General features: G+C 43.2%; 1 protein-coding gene across 1 annotated transcript in view; it reads left to right on the forward strand.

Moving 5' to 3' along the window:
* plxnc1 (plexin C1) overlaps positions 1-18,437 on the forward strand; it is a 139,555-nt gene that overhangs the window by 70,661 nt on the left and 50,457 nt on the right. The window contains exons 18-19 of the mRNA XM_078553689.1: positions 11,492-11,597; positions 14,636-14,737. Of these exons, the coding sequence (XP_078409815.1) occupies positions 11,492-11,597; positions 14,636-14,737 (208 nt within the window). The remainder of the gene's footprint in view (positions 1-11,491; positions 11,598-14,635; positions 14,738-18,437) is intronic.

Genomic DNA, 18,437 nt, shown 5'->3' on the forward strand with positions numbered 1-18,437 from the left:
TCTCCATTTGCTCCTGGGATGTCACTGGCTAGACCAGCCTATCCCTAATTGCCCTTTAGAAGGTGGTGGTGAGCCAACTTCTTGAACCATTGCAGTTCATATGGTGTAGGTACACCCACATTAGTCAAAAAACCCACAGTGCTGTTAGGAAAGGTGTTCCAGGATTTTGACCCAGTGACAGTGAAGGAACGGTGATATAGTTCTAAGTCAGGATGGTGTGTGCCTTGGAGGGGAACTTCCAGGCGGTGGTGTTCCCATCTATCTGCTGCCCTTGTCCTTCTAGATGGTAGTGGCCGTGGGTTTGAAAGGTGCTGTTGAAGGAGCTTTGGTGAATTCCTGCAGTGTATCTTTAGATGGTACACACTGCTGCCACTGTGCGTTGGTGGTGGAGGGAGTGAATGTTTCAGTTGGTGCATGGGGTGCCAATCAAGCGAGCTGATTTATCTTGGATGGGACTTGAGCCTCTTGATTGTTGCTGGAGCTGCACTCACCCAGGCAAGGGGAAGGTATTCCTCGACACTCCTGACTTGTGCCTTGTAGATGGTGGACAGACTTTGGGGAAACAGAAGGTGAGTAACTTGCCATAGAATTCCCAGGCTTTGACCTGCTCTTGGTCATATATATATATATAGCTGGTGCAGTTTGGTTTTTGTACAACAGTAACCACCAGGATGTTGATAGTGGGGGATTCAGCGATGGTAATGCCATTGAATATCAAGGGAAGGTGATTAGATGATTAGTCAAAAAACAGTGCTGGACAAATTAATGGGACTGAAAGCCGATAAATTGCCAGTTCCTAATAATCTACATCCCAGGGTACTAAAGGAAGTGTGGATGCGTTGTTTGTCATCTTCCAAAATTCTGTAGACTCTGGGACAGACCTGGCAGATTGGAGGATAGCAAATGTAATCCCACTAATTAAAAGAAAGGAGGGAGAAAATAGGGAATTATAGAGTGGCTTGCCTAACATCAGTAGCAGGGAAAATGTTCAAGTCTGTTATAAAGGATGTGATAACAGAACACTTAGAAAATATAAACAGGATTAGACAAAGTCAACATGGATTTATCAAAAGGAAATCTGGAAAAACTGGAGTTTTTTGAGGACATAACTAGCAGAATAGATAAAGGAGAACCAGTGTATGTGGTGTATTTGAATTTTCAGAAAGCTTTTAATAAAGTCCCACATCAGAGGTTAGTGTGTAAGATTAAAGCACATGGGATTGGGGATAATATATTGAAGTGGGTTGAGAATTGGTTCATAGATATGAAACACAGTGTAGGGATAAATGGGTCTTTTTTGGAGTGGCAGTCGGTGACTAGTGGGGTACAACAGGGATCAGTGCTTGGGCCCCAGCTATTCACAATATATATCAATGATTTCAATGAGGGAGCCAAATGTAATATTTCCAAGTTTTCTGACAACACAAAACTAGGTGGGAATGTGAATGGTGAGGAGGATGTAAAGAGACTTGATGGCAACTTAGACAAGTGATTGGGCAAATGCATGGCAGATGCAGAAATTTTTCGCGTATACTGGCTCTCCCACGGTAAATTTCCTTTCACGACTATGCCAGTCATGTCAAGTTTTCTGGCTTCCCTGACTCCTTTCCACCTTCCCCTCTAAATTCGGCATTATTAAGCTCAATCTCGTCCTTAGACGGCGTTTCGATAATAACTCCACAGGTGTGACACCTGTTGTTGTGTGAGGGGTAGCCCTGTAATGAGAAAGAAAGCGTGCTAGCTTGGTTGCTAAGGAATCACCAGTTAGCTTTTTCATGCCTGTCTTGAACGTTTGAACCGCCCTCTCAGCCAGTCCATTTGAGGAAGGGTGTCATGCTGCAGTTTTCACATGAGTGATACCGTTGAGGCTGATGAACTGTTGAAACTCAGAATTTGTAAATGCCGTGCCATTATCAGAAATGACTACTTCTGGTAGTCCGTGAATGGCAAAACCCTGATGTAGTTTCCCAATTATAGCGCCCAACGTTGGTGACTTCACCTCATATACATCCAACCATTTTGAATGAGCATCGACAATGAGCAGAAACATTGTTCCCAGGAAAATTCCAACGTAGTCAATGTGTAACCACACCCAGGGTCTACCGGGCCACTCCCATGGGTGTAATGGAGCTGTCACTGGCAACTTTTGCAGTTGCTGACATTGCACACAGTGCTTTACTAAACTCTCTATTTCACCATCCATCCCAGGACACCATAAATAGTTGTGTGCTATGGTCTTCATTTGGGAAATTCCTGGGTGGGCACTGTGTAGCTCAATTAAAGTGATTCCCTTCCCTTTGGAGGAACTATCACTCATGCTCTCCTCAATAAGATGCCATCCTGGCTGGTTATTCCATGTCTCATGTTGAAGTACAGTTTCATTTCATCAGATACAGGCTCCTGTGACCAACAACGTAGCACTTGTTCTCATACCTGAGATAGGACTGGGTCCCGACTTGTCCAGTCTCTGATCTGTCGAGCACATATAGGCGAGGAATCTAAGGAATTTAACAGTAAAACAAGTTCCTGTGGAACTGGGATGTGCTCATCATTTTCTTGTAAAGGCAAATGACTAAGGACATTGGCATTTGCGATTTGATTGCCAGGCCTATGTATGAAAGTATATTCGTATGATGCCAGAATTAAGGCCCTATTAGTATTTCTGTATCTTCTTTCTACATGCCTTCTTCTTTCTAGCACAGACTTTAATCTTGGCCTTCTTTTTGACTTCACCATTGGCCAGACTTCATTCAGATGCAAGCTCAACTTGTCTGAACTCAGTGGCTGAGTTTCCCAAAATTTCATTATCTGTCTGCTTCTTGGGAAATTCTGAGACTTTTGCTTCCAAAGCCTCTTTGGCTTCATTTCATTCTTTGATTCGTCAGCTTTTCTGTCTCTTTTTTGTATTCGTTTCCCGCCTCCTGGAAAATTGAACATTGTTATGTCTTTTCTGCTAGCTGATTCTTCAATTTGTTCAGAGAAGTGTTGAATTCTTTCTGTTTCTCTTCATACTTTTCCAGAGGTACAAACTTTAACCTGAGGGAATCTTATAGTGTGTGAAGGTCTTTCAACAGGTTTTCTTTTTCCCTTTGAAGGTTGCTCACCTCATCTCAAACTCTGTCATCAAGCAGAGTTTCTTCAAGTTTCTTCTGCTGTTCTGCCAGGTTTTGGTTTAAGACAGCCTGCATTTCGTCAGGTTGTTGAGTCCTTACACTCCTTTTCCAAAACAGGAACGCTTCCAGCTTCCTTTTAGAATCTCAGTGGCCAATCAAGGTTGATTTCCCTTAGCCAATTTCGCCCTAGAAGGCTTGGTCCTCTGCCTCTCAACACTAACACTGGTAGCTTTGCCGATTGGCCTCCATAATGGACAGTTACTCTGCTTATGCCTTTTACTTGAATGTCTTCACCCATATATGTTTTTAGCTCGGCAGCTGTTTCTTCTAAACTTAAATGATGTTCACCATTATTCAGATATCTGAAGGTATGTTCCCCAATTACTGTAGTGGAAGCTCCCATGTCCACTTCCATTCTAACAGGTTTGCCATTTACTTTCACTGTGACAAACATTGGTTCTGTCTTTCCAACTTTCAGGTTAAACAATGACTAAATGACGGAATTTTTTTTCGGCTCTTCTACATTGTAGATTTCATTAGGCTTCTTCTGTTGTTTACAAACCTGCTTGAATCTTTCCTTGCACTGCCTCATCATTCGGCCATTTCTGTGATAATCATAGCATTCGATTTTTTTAAACTGCCAATCGCTAAAAGACTGATTGTTTCCACCTCTATTAAAATTATTCTTTGCTTTCACTGGTAAGTTATCTTTCTTTATTCTTCTAGCGGGGGCTGTTTCCTGCTTCTCACCAGAATCTCGTTTTTTCGTGCCTCTTTTGGCTGAGGTTTCCCCACCCAATGTGGAGAACGGCGCCATTTTGTGCACCCTGTATTGCTTTTGAATCTCTTACAGTGCTTTCCATAGCCAGTGCTATCTCTAGCACCTTCTTGAAATCCAGATTCACCTTGGACAATAATCTTTACTGAATAGACTCTGAGCATGTCATTCAGAGTCTTACCAAACTCACAATGTTCTGTTAGCTGCATCAGATTTTCCATGTAGCATGCAATTGTCTCACCCGGGGCTCTACTTCATGAATTAAACCTGAACCTGTGCATCGTGACTGAGGGCTTTGGTTGAAAGTGACGCTTCACGAGGACTACCAATTCATCAAAATTCTTCGAATCTGGGGCACTGGGTGCCATTTGAATCACACTGTAGGTTTTGCTCCCACAAGTACTAAAGAGAATCGCTCGCCTCTTCTCTTCCCCTGTAATCTCATCCACTTGAGAAAAGAATGTGAGGCGTCCTATGTATTGAGACCAATCATCTGTGACAGGTTCAAAAGAATCACTTCTCCCAAATTGTGGCATTTTGAGAGGGAATAACTTCTTCAATTCTAACGGAGCTTGCTACTTATAATCACTGGGCAAGGTACAGTGCCAATTTCTTTCTAACTTGATTTCTTCTGTTCAATCCTGTTTTATCCTTGTTGCCAGTTTGTTGTAGGGTGGCTGAGTTGTACTATGAGTGATAAGTTGATCTGCAGACACTTCTTGGGTGGAAATATTAAGTTTATTTAAAGTATGCTCAACAGCAATTACATGTGTGCTTTCAACTCCAACTCTATCCCTACACTGACTCCTGAGGTAGCCTGCGCTACTCTCCTATTGGTTATTACAGATCATGTGCTCTTGCCTAACAAGTATTATTCTTAAAGGTACATTGTACACTAAATAAAACCGTAATTACTACAACCAACCATTGAAAGCAAGCATGCAGGTGCAGCAAGAAGTTAGGAAGACAAATGGTATGTTGGCTTTCATTACGAGAGGACTTGAGTACAGGAGCAAGGATGTCTTACTGCAGCTGAACAGAGCCTTGGTGAGATCACACTTGGAATATTGTGTGCAGTTATGGTCTCCTTACCTAAGAAAGAATATACTTGCCATAGGGGGAGTGAAGTCTCACCAGGCTGATTCCTGGGATGACAGGATTGTCGTATGAGGAAAAATTGGGCCGACTAAGCCTCTGTTCACTGGAGTTTTGAAGAATGAGAGGGGATCTCATTGAAATGTATAAAATTCTGACAGGGTTGAACAAATTGGATACAGAGATGATGTTTCATCTAACTGGGGGAGTTCACAGTCTCAGGATAGGGGGACTGAGATGAGGAGAAATTTCTTCACTCAGAGGGTGGTGAACCTGTGGCATTCTCTACCACAGAAGGATGTGGAGGCCAAGTCACCGAATATATTTAAGAAGGAAATAGATAGATTTCTAGACTCTAAAGGCATCAAGGGGTATGGGGAGACAGCAGGAATATGGCATTGAGATAGAGGATTAGCCATGATCATGTTGAATGGCGGAGTAGGCTCGACTTTGAGGGTTTAGCTCCTCCCTTCAGTAAGCCAGTTATGCGGTTATACAAGCAGCAATAAATCAAGCCTCCATCTTCCTGATGGTCTCCCCTCTGCAGTATCGATCAGAAACAGACATGAGTCAGCATCAGACTGTAAAGCTCCTATTTCTGTCAATGACACATCAGTGAATGTGGGTTCCAGGGCTTTGTTCCAGTGTTGGAAACTAATTGCCTCAAAAACCCAGGCCAGCGCAGGGTTCATTCCAAGATGTGCCTCCCCTGCCCCTGCGTTCCCACCACAGCCACCACTTTACATGACTGACTGCTATGAGATTGCTTTGGCCAGGCACTTGGACTTGCTGCTTTCAGGCCAGGCGCTGGGATCCTCATTCACTGCACTCTAATGGTACACTCTTTGGAATACACATGAGGGAAAATGTTTAGTCAGGAACTGAGATGATTTGAGGGGGGCCTGAGGCTTCTCTTCAGTGAAGCTGCCAGCGCCACGATTCTAATACACATCTGAAACTTGCCCAGTTGCTCAATTGCTCAAGAGTTTGTAATTGTGGAATCTCCATGCTGTGAACAAGGGGTTAATACCATGAGATCAATTCATGCCACTTTGTGGGATTAGTCTCGCATGAAAGCACATTGTAACTTCCCTTTGCTGATTCCCTGCATTGTCATTGAAAGGCTCTTCACATGCCTCAACTGAGCATCTCTCCTCATCTGGGATTACACAGTGTGGTTGGCTGCCCCTTTAATCGATCGCCCCCCCCCCCCACCCCACCACACCCCCAGTGCATGAACCTGCTCTCCAATCGGCCCTCAGAGCCCTCACTAGCAAAGCATTTCCTCATTTTAATTTTGTGCTGAGCCATCACTGCAGGTTGGAAGATGGTGGTGCTGAGCTCTCACTACGAGACCAGCTTGGACCCACCCTGTGTGAGTGTGGAAATCCCTCCCATCGTCCTGCAGGAGCTTAATGTCCAGGTTTCCCTCCCTCCCTCCAAGAACTTTCAACCCTCCCCCGTGTTCCTTGATCCCATTGTGATTGTGCTGGATATCCCTTTGTTACCCCTGGAACACGGTGAGGTACATGTGCCTATGCCCTCCCTCATCCCTCCCATCTTGACGACACTTGCACAGTCAGACATTTGGCTCCCCTTCCAACACACTTGAATACCTCCACAATACATTTTCCCCAACTAAAGGCTGCAGATGCCTCCCCTGACTGAGTGTGCCATCTGCAGCCCGGTCTGATGCCAGAGCCCCCCAAGCCAACGCACGTGATGTTATGACGACACCCTGCGCACAACATACTGGGCACGACTGAGACTGGACCGACATACCTTCCCCCTGCCTGAGCTGGGACAAGCTCAACATTGAAGTGTTTCTTTACTCAGCGATCCTCCCATTCTGGCCCAAAGTTGCTTACATCATTCTGTAAGTCGAACTCTCCCATCCTGGTGCAGAGGACCCACCAACCCCCTCCCCCCCACCTCAATCATGTATCTGAGTGCAACCTGCCCCATTCTAACCCCCACCCCAGTCACGTATCTGAGTACAACCTGCCCCATTCTTACCCCCACCCCAGTCATGTATCTGAATGTAACCTGCCCCATTCTGACCCCTCAGTGGAGCCCTTGCCCTGCAGCACATTAAAAGCCACTCTCCTTCCCGCTGATCTGGTCGATAGAAACTGCCTCTGACACCCGACTAAAAGCAATGTGGTGCTGCCTTCAAAGCCTGGCTCTGAGTCTGAGTTGTTGCACGCGCTGCTCAATGCAAGGCAGGCGATCAAACCTTGAAGTCCAGAGCGAAGCGCAGCTTGCCAGGTGCGCATCACTTATATACCGTTGTGAAACACGTCGGTCTAATTGGATGCTGACATGTTCTGCTGATCCAGCATGGTGGGGTGGGGGGTGGGGTTGGGGGGTGATTCCAGCAAGCAGCCCTTATAATGAGATGCAAATGTATTAAAATGACATTCCCAATGTACTGTGGCGGTAAACGCAGCCCACCATTGGCGGCTGGAGCGGACCATCCTGAGCTGCTTTTACGACAGCGGCAAACTGATTTTTCCACTCCCGCCCGCCATGATGCCCCCCCTGGGAAGGCCTGGAAAATCCCACCCATTGTGTCCAATTCTAGTCACCACACTTTAGGAAGGGCCTTGGAGTGGATGCGGAGGAGATTTACTAGATGGTATCAGGGATGCAGGGACTTCAGTTATGTGGAGAAACTGGAGAAGCCGGAATTGTTCTCTTTAGAGCAGAGAAGGTAAAGAGGAGATTTAATAGAGGCGTCCAAGATTTACAAAGGGTTTGGACAGAATTGGTGGGGAGAAACAATTTCCACTTGGCAGGAGATTCACAAATTTAAAACAATCAGCAAAAGCACCAGATGGAAGATGAAAGTTTATTTTACTCAATGAGTTGTTGTTGGAATACACTACCTGAAAGCATGGTGGAAGCAGATTCAACTGCAACTTTCAAAAGAGAATTGGATAAATAGATACAAAAGGAAAAAAACACAGGTTCATAAGAATGGGAGAATGGGACAAATTAAATAAATCTTTCAAAGAGCCAGCACAGGCAAAATGGGCTGAATGGTCTCCCTCCGTGCTGTGAGATTGTATAATTATAATTTGAATAGAAACCCATTTTACTAATTGTATTCTTTGCAAAATATAAAGGTTGATTTATGATAATTATGTTTGACAGTGAAAGTATTGGAATTAAAACTGATTTGGACTCTTCAGCTGCCTGACCAAAGGGAACTGCAAGTGCGAGAGTGGATAGTTAAAACTGGAAAGCAGTACAATGACATTGTGGGTTTTATAAATAGGCCAAGAGAGTATGAAGAGAAAATGGAAAATATTTCTAACACGTTAGGGTCACAGTTAGAGGGCTGTTACATCATGTGACAGGATGGTAACAGGTGAAAGAGATGGACCTTTCTTCATCCATCAGTTTCTTGCTTGCTCTCTGTGCAGTTTTGGATCATCCCATTATAGAAAGCCCATAGGAAAGATTAATGTTATCTTTTGATTGCCCAGTCAGGGGGCTGTACTGGACGATTGTTCATTCTAGTGGTGAGGAGGGCCCCCCCTTCACACTTCCCATTCCCCTTCCCACCCACACCCCCTTCCACCTCTCCCTCTGCGATTGAGGCCTTCCCCTCATTTCAATCTGCCAGGTGAGCCATAAGGAGCCAAAAGGTAACCAGCTGGATTGAGGCCTCATGATCAGACCAGGTAGACTGCGAGCAAGGTACCAAAGGAAGGGCTTTGGGAAGGGTGGGGTGTGAGTGATGGGGGGGGGGGTGAGGGTTCTGGGATGTCAGTGATCCAGATTAGTTCTGTGGGTGCCAGATATTCACTCCTGCTCCCCTGTGCTCAAGAGTATAATTAAATGCTTAGCATTAGCTGGGCCTCTTCGGTTCCATCACCTCCTAGAGCAGAGCGAGTATGACATAGACTCTTAAGAGTTCCGACTTAAAATGATAAGTTTCATTTGAGGTTCAAAGTTCAATTTCTATCATAACAGCTCGATTTCCAGATTTAAATCACCCATCACCTGATGGTCGACCCCTTTCAAAATGGTGACAGCCACAATCACTGTATCAACATGGAGCAAGGACACTTACCTCATTTTGTTACCATTGCCCCACCATCTGCTCCCTTTCAGTCACTCCAGTCAAAGAGAATAACAATCAATTCCACAGGGAGAAAAATGTGTAGTGCTGAAAAAAGAGCAGGCTGTTGAAGCTTTACATTTTGCACTCATCAGGACAGATGCAAAAATGCCAAATTTCAAAAGAAACAACAATTTATACTGCATGAGAAAAGGATGCTGATTGGTCAGGGTGTTGCCATGGAGAATGCACGAAGAACTATTGACCCCATACTTTTGTTTTGGGGCCTCAATTATTTACAATCCATATCAATGATTTGAATGAAGGGACTAAAAGTCTGGTAGCTAAATCTGCTGATGACACCAAGATAGGTAGGAAAGTAAGTTGTCAAGAGGAGATAGAGAGCCTGCAAAGGGATGTAGGCAGGTAAATAAGTGTGCAAACTTTGGCAGATAGTGTATAATGTGGGAAAATATGTCCTTGTCCACTTTGGCAGGAAGAATAGAAAAGCAGTATACTATTTAGATGGAGAGAGATTATAGAACTCAGGTACAGAGGGATCTGGGTGTCCTGGTACATGAATCACAAAGTTAGTATGCAGGTACAGCAAGTGATTAGGAAGGCAAATGGAATGTTGGCATTTATTGCAAGAGGAATGGAATATAAAAGTACGGAAGATTTACTGCAGCTGTATAGGGCCTTGGTGGGACCATATCTGGCGTACTGTGTACAGTTTTGGTCTCTTTATTTGAAAAAGGATATAATTGCATTCAAAGCAGCTCAAAGAAGGTTCACTTTCATTCCTCATTCCTGGGATAAAGGGCTCATCTTATGAAGAAAAGTTGAACAGGTTGGGTCTAAACCCATTGGAGTTTAGAAGAATGAAGTGATCTTATTGAAACATATAAGATCCTGAGGGGCCCTGATAGGGTGGATGCCAAGAGAATGTTTCCTCTTTTGGGGGATATGAGAACCAGGGGACACAGTTTAAGAATAAGAGGCCTACCATTTAAGATGGAGCTGAAGAGAATTTTTAAAATTAGGGTCGTTAGTATGTGGAATTCTCTTTCCCAGAAAGCAGTGGAGGCTGGGTCATTGAATTTATTCAAGGCTTGAGTTATACAGATTTTTGATAGACAAGGGAGTCAAGGGTTATGGGAGGTTAAACAAGAAAGTGGAGTTGAGACCACAGCCAGATCAGCCATGTTCTTATCAAATGGTGGAGCAGGCTCAAAGGGTCAAATGCCCTATCCCTGCTCCTAAGTCCTATGTTTAATTCAAAAATGGTGCAGTGGCTGGACATGTTCCTTTTGCCTGCAGAGGACAGGTCCCTGCATTCAAATATATGTAGCTTCTAGCAAGCATAACTGAGCCACATTGTAAGCCCAACTGATAATCTTAAATTGGTTGTTAGTGTCATTGTTTCCTCACTCAGGATTGCCCTGCAAGTACTGTCCAATTGGGGAATCACATCTAATGTTAGACATTATGTTATAACTCAGAATGTTGTGACCTAGAGACGGGTGTGCTACAAACTGAGCCATGGCTCATACCTGTGGGAAAAGAACCCGAGCCAATCGTTCATCATAACTTAAGATTCTCCAGTCCAGGCAATATCCTCACAAATCTCCTCTATACTGTCTCAAATGTAATCACATCTTTCCTATATGGTAGCATGGTGACCAGAACTGCCTGCAGTACTCCAGCTGTGGCCTAACTGGTGTTTTATACGGTTTTTTAAATTGATTATTTTAATGGGATGTGGGCATCGTGGGCAAGGCCAGCATTTATTGCTCATCTCTAATTGTCCTTGAACTGAATGGCTTGCTAGGTCATTTCAGAGGGCATTTAACAGTTATCCACATTGCTGTGGATCTGGAATCGCATGTAGGCCATACCAGGTGAGGATGGCAGATTTCCTTCCCTAAGGGGATTAGTGAACCAGATGGGTTTTTACAGCAATTGATGATAGTTTCATGGTCACCATTACTGAAACAAGCTTTCAACTCCAGATTAATTGATTTAATTGAATTGAATTTAACTTAAATCCCACCAGCTCCCGTGGTGGGATCTGAACTCATGTCGCCAGAGCCATAGCCTGAGCCTTTGTATAACTAGCCGAATGACATCACCACTAAGTCATCATCTCCCAACCTCTGTCCAAGCCTCATGAATGAATCCTGCAGTATTCCGAGCCTCTGCAATTAATCTGGCAGTATTCCAAACCCTGGGAATGAATCCTCCATTATTGTGAACCCCAAAATGCATATTTATTCATAGAATATTTAATAGTAACATTGAAGAATAACTGTATTGGTAACATCTTAAATATTTACTGTCAGTGATGGGCCCTGACCTCACACTTGTTACAAAATTCAGCATCATTTGCTGTAATACAAGCATCCAAAATGTGTTAAAATTGTGTTTCCTACTTAGGTGAAAGTTGGAAAATATGAAAAAGTTTTAATAAGCCAACTTCCAGGCAAATCCATTTTCGTTATATTAATTGTGATACCTATTATGCTGCTGGTTTTCATCATCAGTAAGTATTTATTGAGTATTTTATTAAATTTTCAAAGCATTTCTACAGAATAACTGATCACCCTTAGTGCTGCTCCTGTAAAATAATGCTTGTCTTCTATATTACTGTCATTGCTTCACTTGGTGTGTCACTTCCATTGACTAAAACTGGGATGGATGGAGAGGAAAGGGGGAATGGAGGGAGGATTAGATGGATGAAGAGAAGGAGATGGGTGATGGAGGAGGGTTAGATGACCGGAGGGAGAGATGGGATAGAAGGAGGGTTGGATGGATAGATGGATTTATGGGATGGACAAATGCAAAGAGGAATGCATTGATGTGGAGAAGGATCAATGGATGAAGAGGGGTAGATGGAGAGAGGGATGAATGGATAGATGGAAAGAAGGATGGATGGAATGGAGAGTGGGATGAGTGGACGGAGATGGATGAGAGGAATGGATGGATGTGATTATTATAATGTACACAGTGAAAATAATTAAAGCTTGAGGAAATAATTGTTTATGGGATGCCAGATATTGCAATTGTTTCAGATTTTATTCTGTTCACCAAGTGATGCTGGATAAATTAAACCACCATCGTATGACTCATTGATTCATCGGTCTGAATGACGCAGTATTTGAAGTATTTAAAGAAATGTTTATAAGATCACTTTACCATTGTTATTTTAGATTTAAATCATCCTTTCAGCTGTCTTTGCCACTTCTCTCCCCTCCCCTAGCCCTTCGGGACAAACTTCCCCAAAATTTCTCCCCTGCCCTAGCCCAGAACCCATGTCTTTCCTTAGACTCTATCCCATTTCCTGCAATGCTCTCTCTGACCTTATCTTTCCCATGAGACCTATTTTCTGCTCTTTCACTCCTATTCCAAACAAACTGTTTATCACTCAACATCCTTTACACGTTAGCTGTTAGCAGTTCCCTTTCCTCAGGTACTTTCCTCCTCTCCTCCAAATGTCCCTTCATTAAACTCTCCTCAACAAACCTACTCTTGACCTTGCTGCACCTGCAAATTACCACCTCATTTCCAACCTCTCCTCACCAAATGTGGGATGTTACAGAGATGGAAGTAAACTGTATTAGTGATTGGGCTGATCTTTGTGGGATCTTGCTGTTTGCAAATTGGCTGCCATGGTTCAGTTCGTAGCATTCTCACATGCAAGTCCACAAGGTTCAGGGTTCAAGTACCACCCCATGGTTTCAGTACAAAAATCAAGGCTGACGCTCCAGTGCAGTACTGAGTGAGTATTGAACTTTCAGAGGTGCCATCTTTCTGATGAGAAGTTAAACTGATGCCCCACCTGTCTCCTTGGGTTGATGTAAAAGATCCCATGGCATGTTTATAAGAAGAACAGTGAGTTCTCCCTGAGTCCAGACCAATATTGATCCCTCATTCAACGTCGCACATACAGGTTATCTGGTCATTATCACATTGGCTTTGTGGGATCTTGCTGTTTGCAAATTGGCTGCCATGTTTCCTACATTATAACAGTGACTACACGTCAAAAAGCACTTCATTGTCTGTAAAGCACATTAAGATGTCCAGTGATTGTGAGAAGCACCATAGAAATGTAAGTCTTTCGTTTTTGCATAGTGTTGTTACTTTCAAAATCCATGCCCATCTTTCCCACAATTCCATGTTTGAATCCCTCCAATCAGGTTTTCATGTTTGACTCCAAGTTGATTTTCTGCCCAATCACTAAGACAGTTTACTTCCATCTCTGTAACATCGCTCAACTATGACCCTCACTCAGCCCATCAGCTGCTGAGACCATGCCTTTGTTACGTTTAGACTTGATTATTCTACTCCTCTCATGGCCGGCCTCCCATCTTCCACTTGACATAAACTCGTGTTCATCCAAAACTTTGCTGCCCGTGTCTTAACTTGCTCCAAATCTTATTCACCCATCACCACTGTGCTCACTGACCTTAACTGGCTTCACGTCTCACACACCTCAATTTTAAAATTCTCAACCTTGTTTTCAGTTCCTCTTTGGCCTTGCCCCTCTCTATCTCTGTAACCTCCTGCAGCCCTCCGAGAAATCTTCGCACCCCTAATTCCGACCTCTGGTACTGCCGATTTTAATTGCTGCACAGTTGGCTACTGTGCTTTCAGCTACTGAAGGCCAAGCTCTAGAATTCCCTCCTTAAACCCCTCTGCCTCTCTATGTCTCCCCCCTCTTTTAGATGCTCCTAAAGACCCATCTCTTTAATGAAGCTTTTGATCAGCTGTCCTGATTCCTCTTCTCTGGCTCAGTGTCAAAAAATGTTGGAAGTGTTTTTATTGATATTGTTCTTGTTAAGCACCTTGGAACTTTTTACAACAGCAAATACACTACATTCCAGCCTTGGTCCAAACATGGACAAAAGAGCTGAACTCGAGGTGAGGTGAGAATGACTGCCAATGACATTAAGGCAGCATTTGACTGAGTGTAGCATCAAGGAGGGAGATGGTGGCATAATGGTGGTAAGGTCACTGGACTAGTAATCCAGAGGCCTTGGCCAATGCTTTGGGGACATGGGTTCAAATCCCACCCACGGCAGCTGGTGGATTTTAAATTCAATTGATAAATGTGGAATACAAGACAGTCTCAGTAATTGTGACCAAGGCAACTATCATCAGTTATTGTAAAAACCCAACTGGTTAATTAATGTCCTTTAGGGAAGGAAATCTGCCATCCTTACCTGATCTGGCCTACATGTGACTCCAGATCCACAGCAATGTGGTTGACACTTAATTGCCCTCTGAAATGGTCTAGAAAAGCCACTCAGTTCAAGGGCAACAAAAATTGCCAGGGACACCCACATCCCATGAAAGAATTTTTAAAATGTAAGTTGTTGGTCATATATCTTTAGTACGCACCATTTATTGTGATTAACTGGATTTTCGGTCTATACAGTCCAACTTCTTGCCACATTTTTTCAATCAATATTGTTAGTAAACTGATTTTTTGGAATCACACCTGCAGTAATTAATCTTATCTGACGAGGAATCTCCTGTTTTTGTTTGATTTACAACTGATTGAATTTTTCATGTCTTTAGTTTATTTTTGGGCAACTCGTCGCAAGGCCAAGCAATTCTCGCAGAGTCTAAACTGCCAAATGGAATCTTTGGAAAGCCAATTCCGAAACCAAATTCGAGAAGGTAACTAGGAGCAAAAGTTGAACCTCGATGGTTTCAGTATTAGAATTAGCTTGAGACAATCTGTGGTATAAATGGCATTACAGGACCATACTGAATCTCTGACTATCACCAATCCACCTTCAAACATTTCATTCTTGCACTCCCATCAGATCCATGGAAATCCTGGGATTTAATGGGAAAATTTTACCTCCACATTCCAAGGATGGGAAAATTCCAAACCCGTCTCAGTGTTTGTTTCTGTTCCTGTATTTATTTCATACGGTTAATGCAATCAGAGCGACCTTCATGTGATTCTAAAGTGGCACTAAAGTCCTTTAAAAGTCATACAACTCCAGCATCCTGCATTAGTAAACATGATTTGCCCAAATAAGTAAATTGCCTAAATAAAGTATAAATAAGAAATGCATAATTGGTACTTAATATGGCGAGCCTTCCCTAAAGGAGGATGAGCACTTGGCATGCATAACATTCAAGGCTATGAGCCAAGTGCTGGTAAATGGGATTAGGTAGGTGGGTCAGGTGTTTCTCACGTGTCAGTGCAGACTCGATGGGCCGAAGGGCCTCTTCTGCACTGTGAATCTGTGATTCTGTGAATGTGGATCTCACTGGCTTTCCAGCCAGCAGGTAAGATCTCCATCACCTGGATTATATTCCACCAGATATGTGGGCCTCAAAAAGGCATCAGGCCCCTTACTTGTAAATATAAAGGTACTTCCACCCGCTTGACAATTAGGTAAAGGAAGTCCATTTCTTTACTTTTCCCAATATGGCTTTCAGCCACCTTCATCTAGAAATATGCATGCACTTTGTGCCCACTATTTTGGAAACATTGTAGATTAATTAGTTCCTGTAAAACAGCTCTATTTATTGGCCTGTGTGTTCTCGTGGCTTATGTTCCACTCTGGGTCTGTTACAATCTCGTTAGGGACCAGTAACTTTTTGTTTAAAGTAGGCAAAGCTTGAAATCCCAGTGACCCACCAGGAAAATAAAGCCACAAGATTCTATGGTTTTAAGCAAACAAAATGAACTTTACTATGCAAAATCAGAAAAGTAAACCAATTTACAATATCTATCTTATACTCTAATTTTCAGAATTTACACGAGGTAAATATGAATTCACATAATCACAGAATTGTTACAGTGTAGAAAGAGGCCATTTAGCCCATCGTGTTTGCTCCGGCTCTCTGAGCATTTTAACTTAGTGCCAATCTCCTGCCTTTTCCCTGGACCACTGCACATTGTTTCTATTTAAATAATCATCCAATGCCCTTTTGAATGCCTCAGTTGTACCTGCCTCCACACTTCCAGGCAGTGCATTCCAAACCCTAACTACTCGCTGTGTGAAGAAGTTTTTTTTCACCTCACATTTGCTCCTTTTGCAAAACACTTTAAAACTGTGCCCTCTGGTTCTCGATCCATTTACAAGTGGGAACAGTTCCTCCCTATGTACTCTGTCCAGACACCTCATGATTTTGAAAACTTCTATCAAGCCTCCTCTTAGCCGTCTCCTCTCCAAGGAAAACAATCACAACTTCTCCAATATTTCCACATAACTGAAGTGTTTCATCCCTGGAACCATTCTCGTAAACCTCTTCTGCACCCTCTCCAATGCATTCACATCCTTCCTATTGTGTGGCGCCCAGAACTGTACACAATACTCCAGCTAAGGTCCAGCTAGTGTCTTATATAATTTCATCATAACCTCCCTGCTCTTGTATTCTATGCCCCTATTAATGAAGCCTAGAATACTGTATGCTTCAGAAACAGCTTTCTCTCTACCTGTCCTGCCACCTTTAATGACATATGTAAATATACACCCAGGTTTCTTTGCTCCTGAACACCCTTTAGAATAGTACCCTTTATTTTATACTGTTTCTCCATGTTCTTTGTACCAAAGTGTATCACCTCACACTTCTCCGCATTGAACTTCATCTGCCACCTATCTGCCCACTCGACCAAAGTGTGGTCAAACACACCACATTGTACTTCAAGTGGCAGATGCAACCAAGACAGATGCACAGATTTCCCAGCAACCCATCTAGACATCAGTGACCATTGTGAGTCACAATATCTCAGTAAAACTCTGTCTCCCTCAGGAGGGATTTAAGCACTTTCCTTTCCAAGATCTCGCCTCTGAATTCTCTCTAAAGCCACTCCGACTCGGACTGCCTTGATGACTGCTTATCTCCTGATCGTTCAATCTCTCCTCCTGAGACAGCATTCTCTTGGATTGACAAATCTGTCCCCCTGCCTACAGGCACAATTTCAAATCTTTCACAGACTATAAGATTCACTAAGCTGGCATTGCCCCTGGGTTTCTCTGAACTCCAGTCTCCTGGCTCCACTGATCTATAAATGGCTTCCAGAGCTTCTTCTGAGCCCTAACCCTCTCTAGTAGAGAACCAGCACCCTTCCACCATCTTCACAACTGCCCAGGACTTCTCCTGAGCCCTAACTGCACCAAATGGCTCCCAGGGCTTCTCTGTGTGCTGTAAACCACATTAGGTGCAAACTGTAACCAACAGCTGCACCGAATGGTTCCCAGGCCTTCTCTGAGCCCTAACTGCCTGGAGCCTGCCAACAGCAACACTTTTTCAGCATCCAGCCTCTTCCCTTGCTGTAGAACACTCAGATAAATTGAAACCAGGGAACCTTCTTGAGCTCTACCCATCTCCATAACGACGTACCCTCTCACTGAACACTTTCATTTAGTTCTAATTCCCAAAACAAAACATCTCTCTGGACTGCACTTCTTTGCAAGCAGTGTTGACATCACATTTCCAGCTCTTTAGCCAAGTAAGCCCTGCTGTTTTATGGCTTCTACCTTTCTAGTTATTAACCCCTTAAGTCAACATGGCCCAACTGTTTAAAGTGTAATAGACTCCAAGCTGCTTTAGTTGCATTTATCCCATTTTCTCTAGTTAAACTTTAATCTTCCCAGGGCTAAATATTACCTCTAAAAAATCAACATGAACCATGAGCTAGATATTCGCAACAGTTCAAAGTACCTCACACTGAACACAAGAAATATCAAAACATTAAGATCTCACCAGATAAAAATGAGGTGAGGACTGATTCAAGGTCAATGTATCCCAAATAAATTGCCACCAAGTGCCACACTTTACAATAACTGGGCAGAAGGAGAGCTCGCTGTCTCAGCACTGGTGCATAAAGGAAAGAAACTGAAAGGCTACCATTTGTTCTCATAGGAGCTGGTTACAGGGTAATATTAGAGCTAATTAAGGGTTTAAAGTGTAATACTGGGTGGGGAAATAATACTAGGGGGGATTTACAGAGTAATATTGGAGGAGAGATTATTGACTTATATTGGAGTGGGGGGTTACAAAGTAATATTGGAGGGGAGGTTACTGAGTAATATTGAAGGGTATGGAGTAATATTGGAGGGAGAGGTTACACAGAAATATTGGAGGGGTGGTTGCAGTGTAATATTGAGCGGGGATTACTGAATAATATTGGAGGGGGAGTTTACAGGGAAATATTGAGTGCGGGATTACAGAGTAATATTGGCATGGGAGTTACACAGTAATATTTTTAGGGTTACAGAGTAATATTGGAGGGGTAGTTTACAGAGTAATATTGGAGTGGGGGGGGTTACAGATTAATATTGGAGGAGTTTTCAGAGTAATATTGCAGGGGTTACAGAGTAATATCAGAGTGGGGGGTTACAGAGTAAGATTG

Source organism: Cetorhinus maximus, chromosome 12, assembly GCF_964194155.1.
Source record: "Cetorhinus maximus chromosome 12, sCetMax3.hap1.1, whole genome shotgun sequence".
NCBI lineage: Eukaryota > Metazoa > Chordata > Chondrichthyes > Lamniformes > Cetorhinidae > Cetorhinus > Cetorhinus maximus.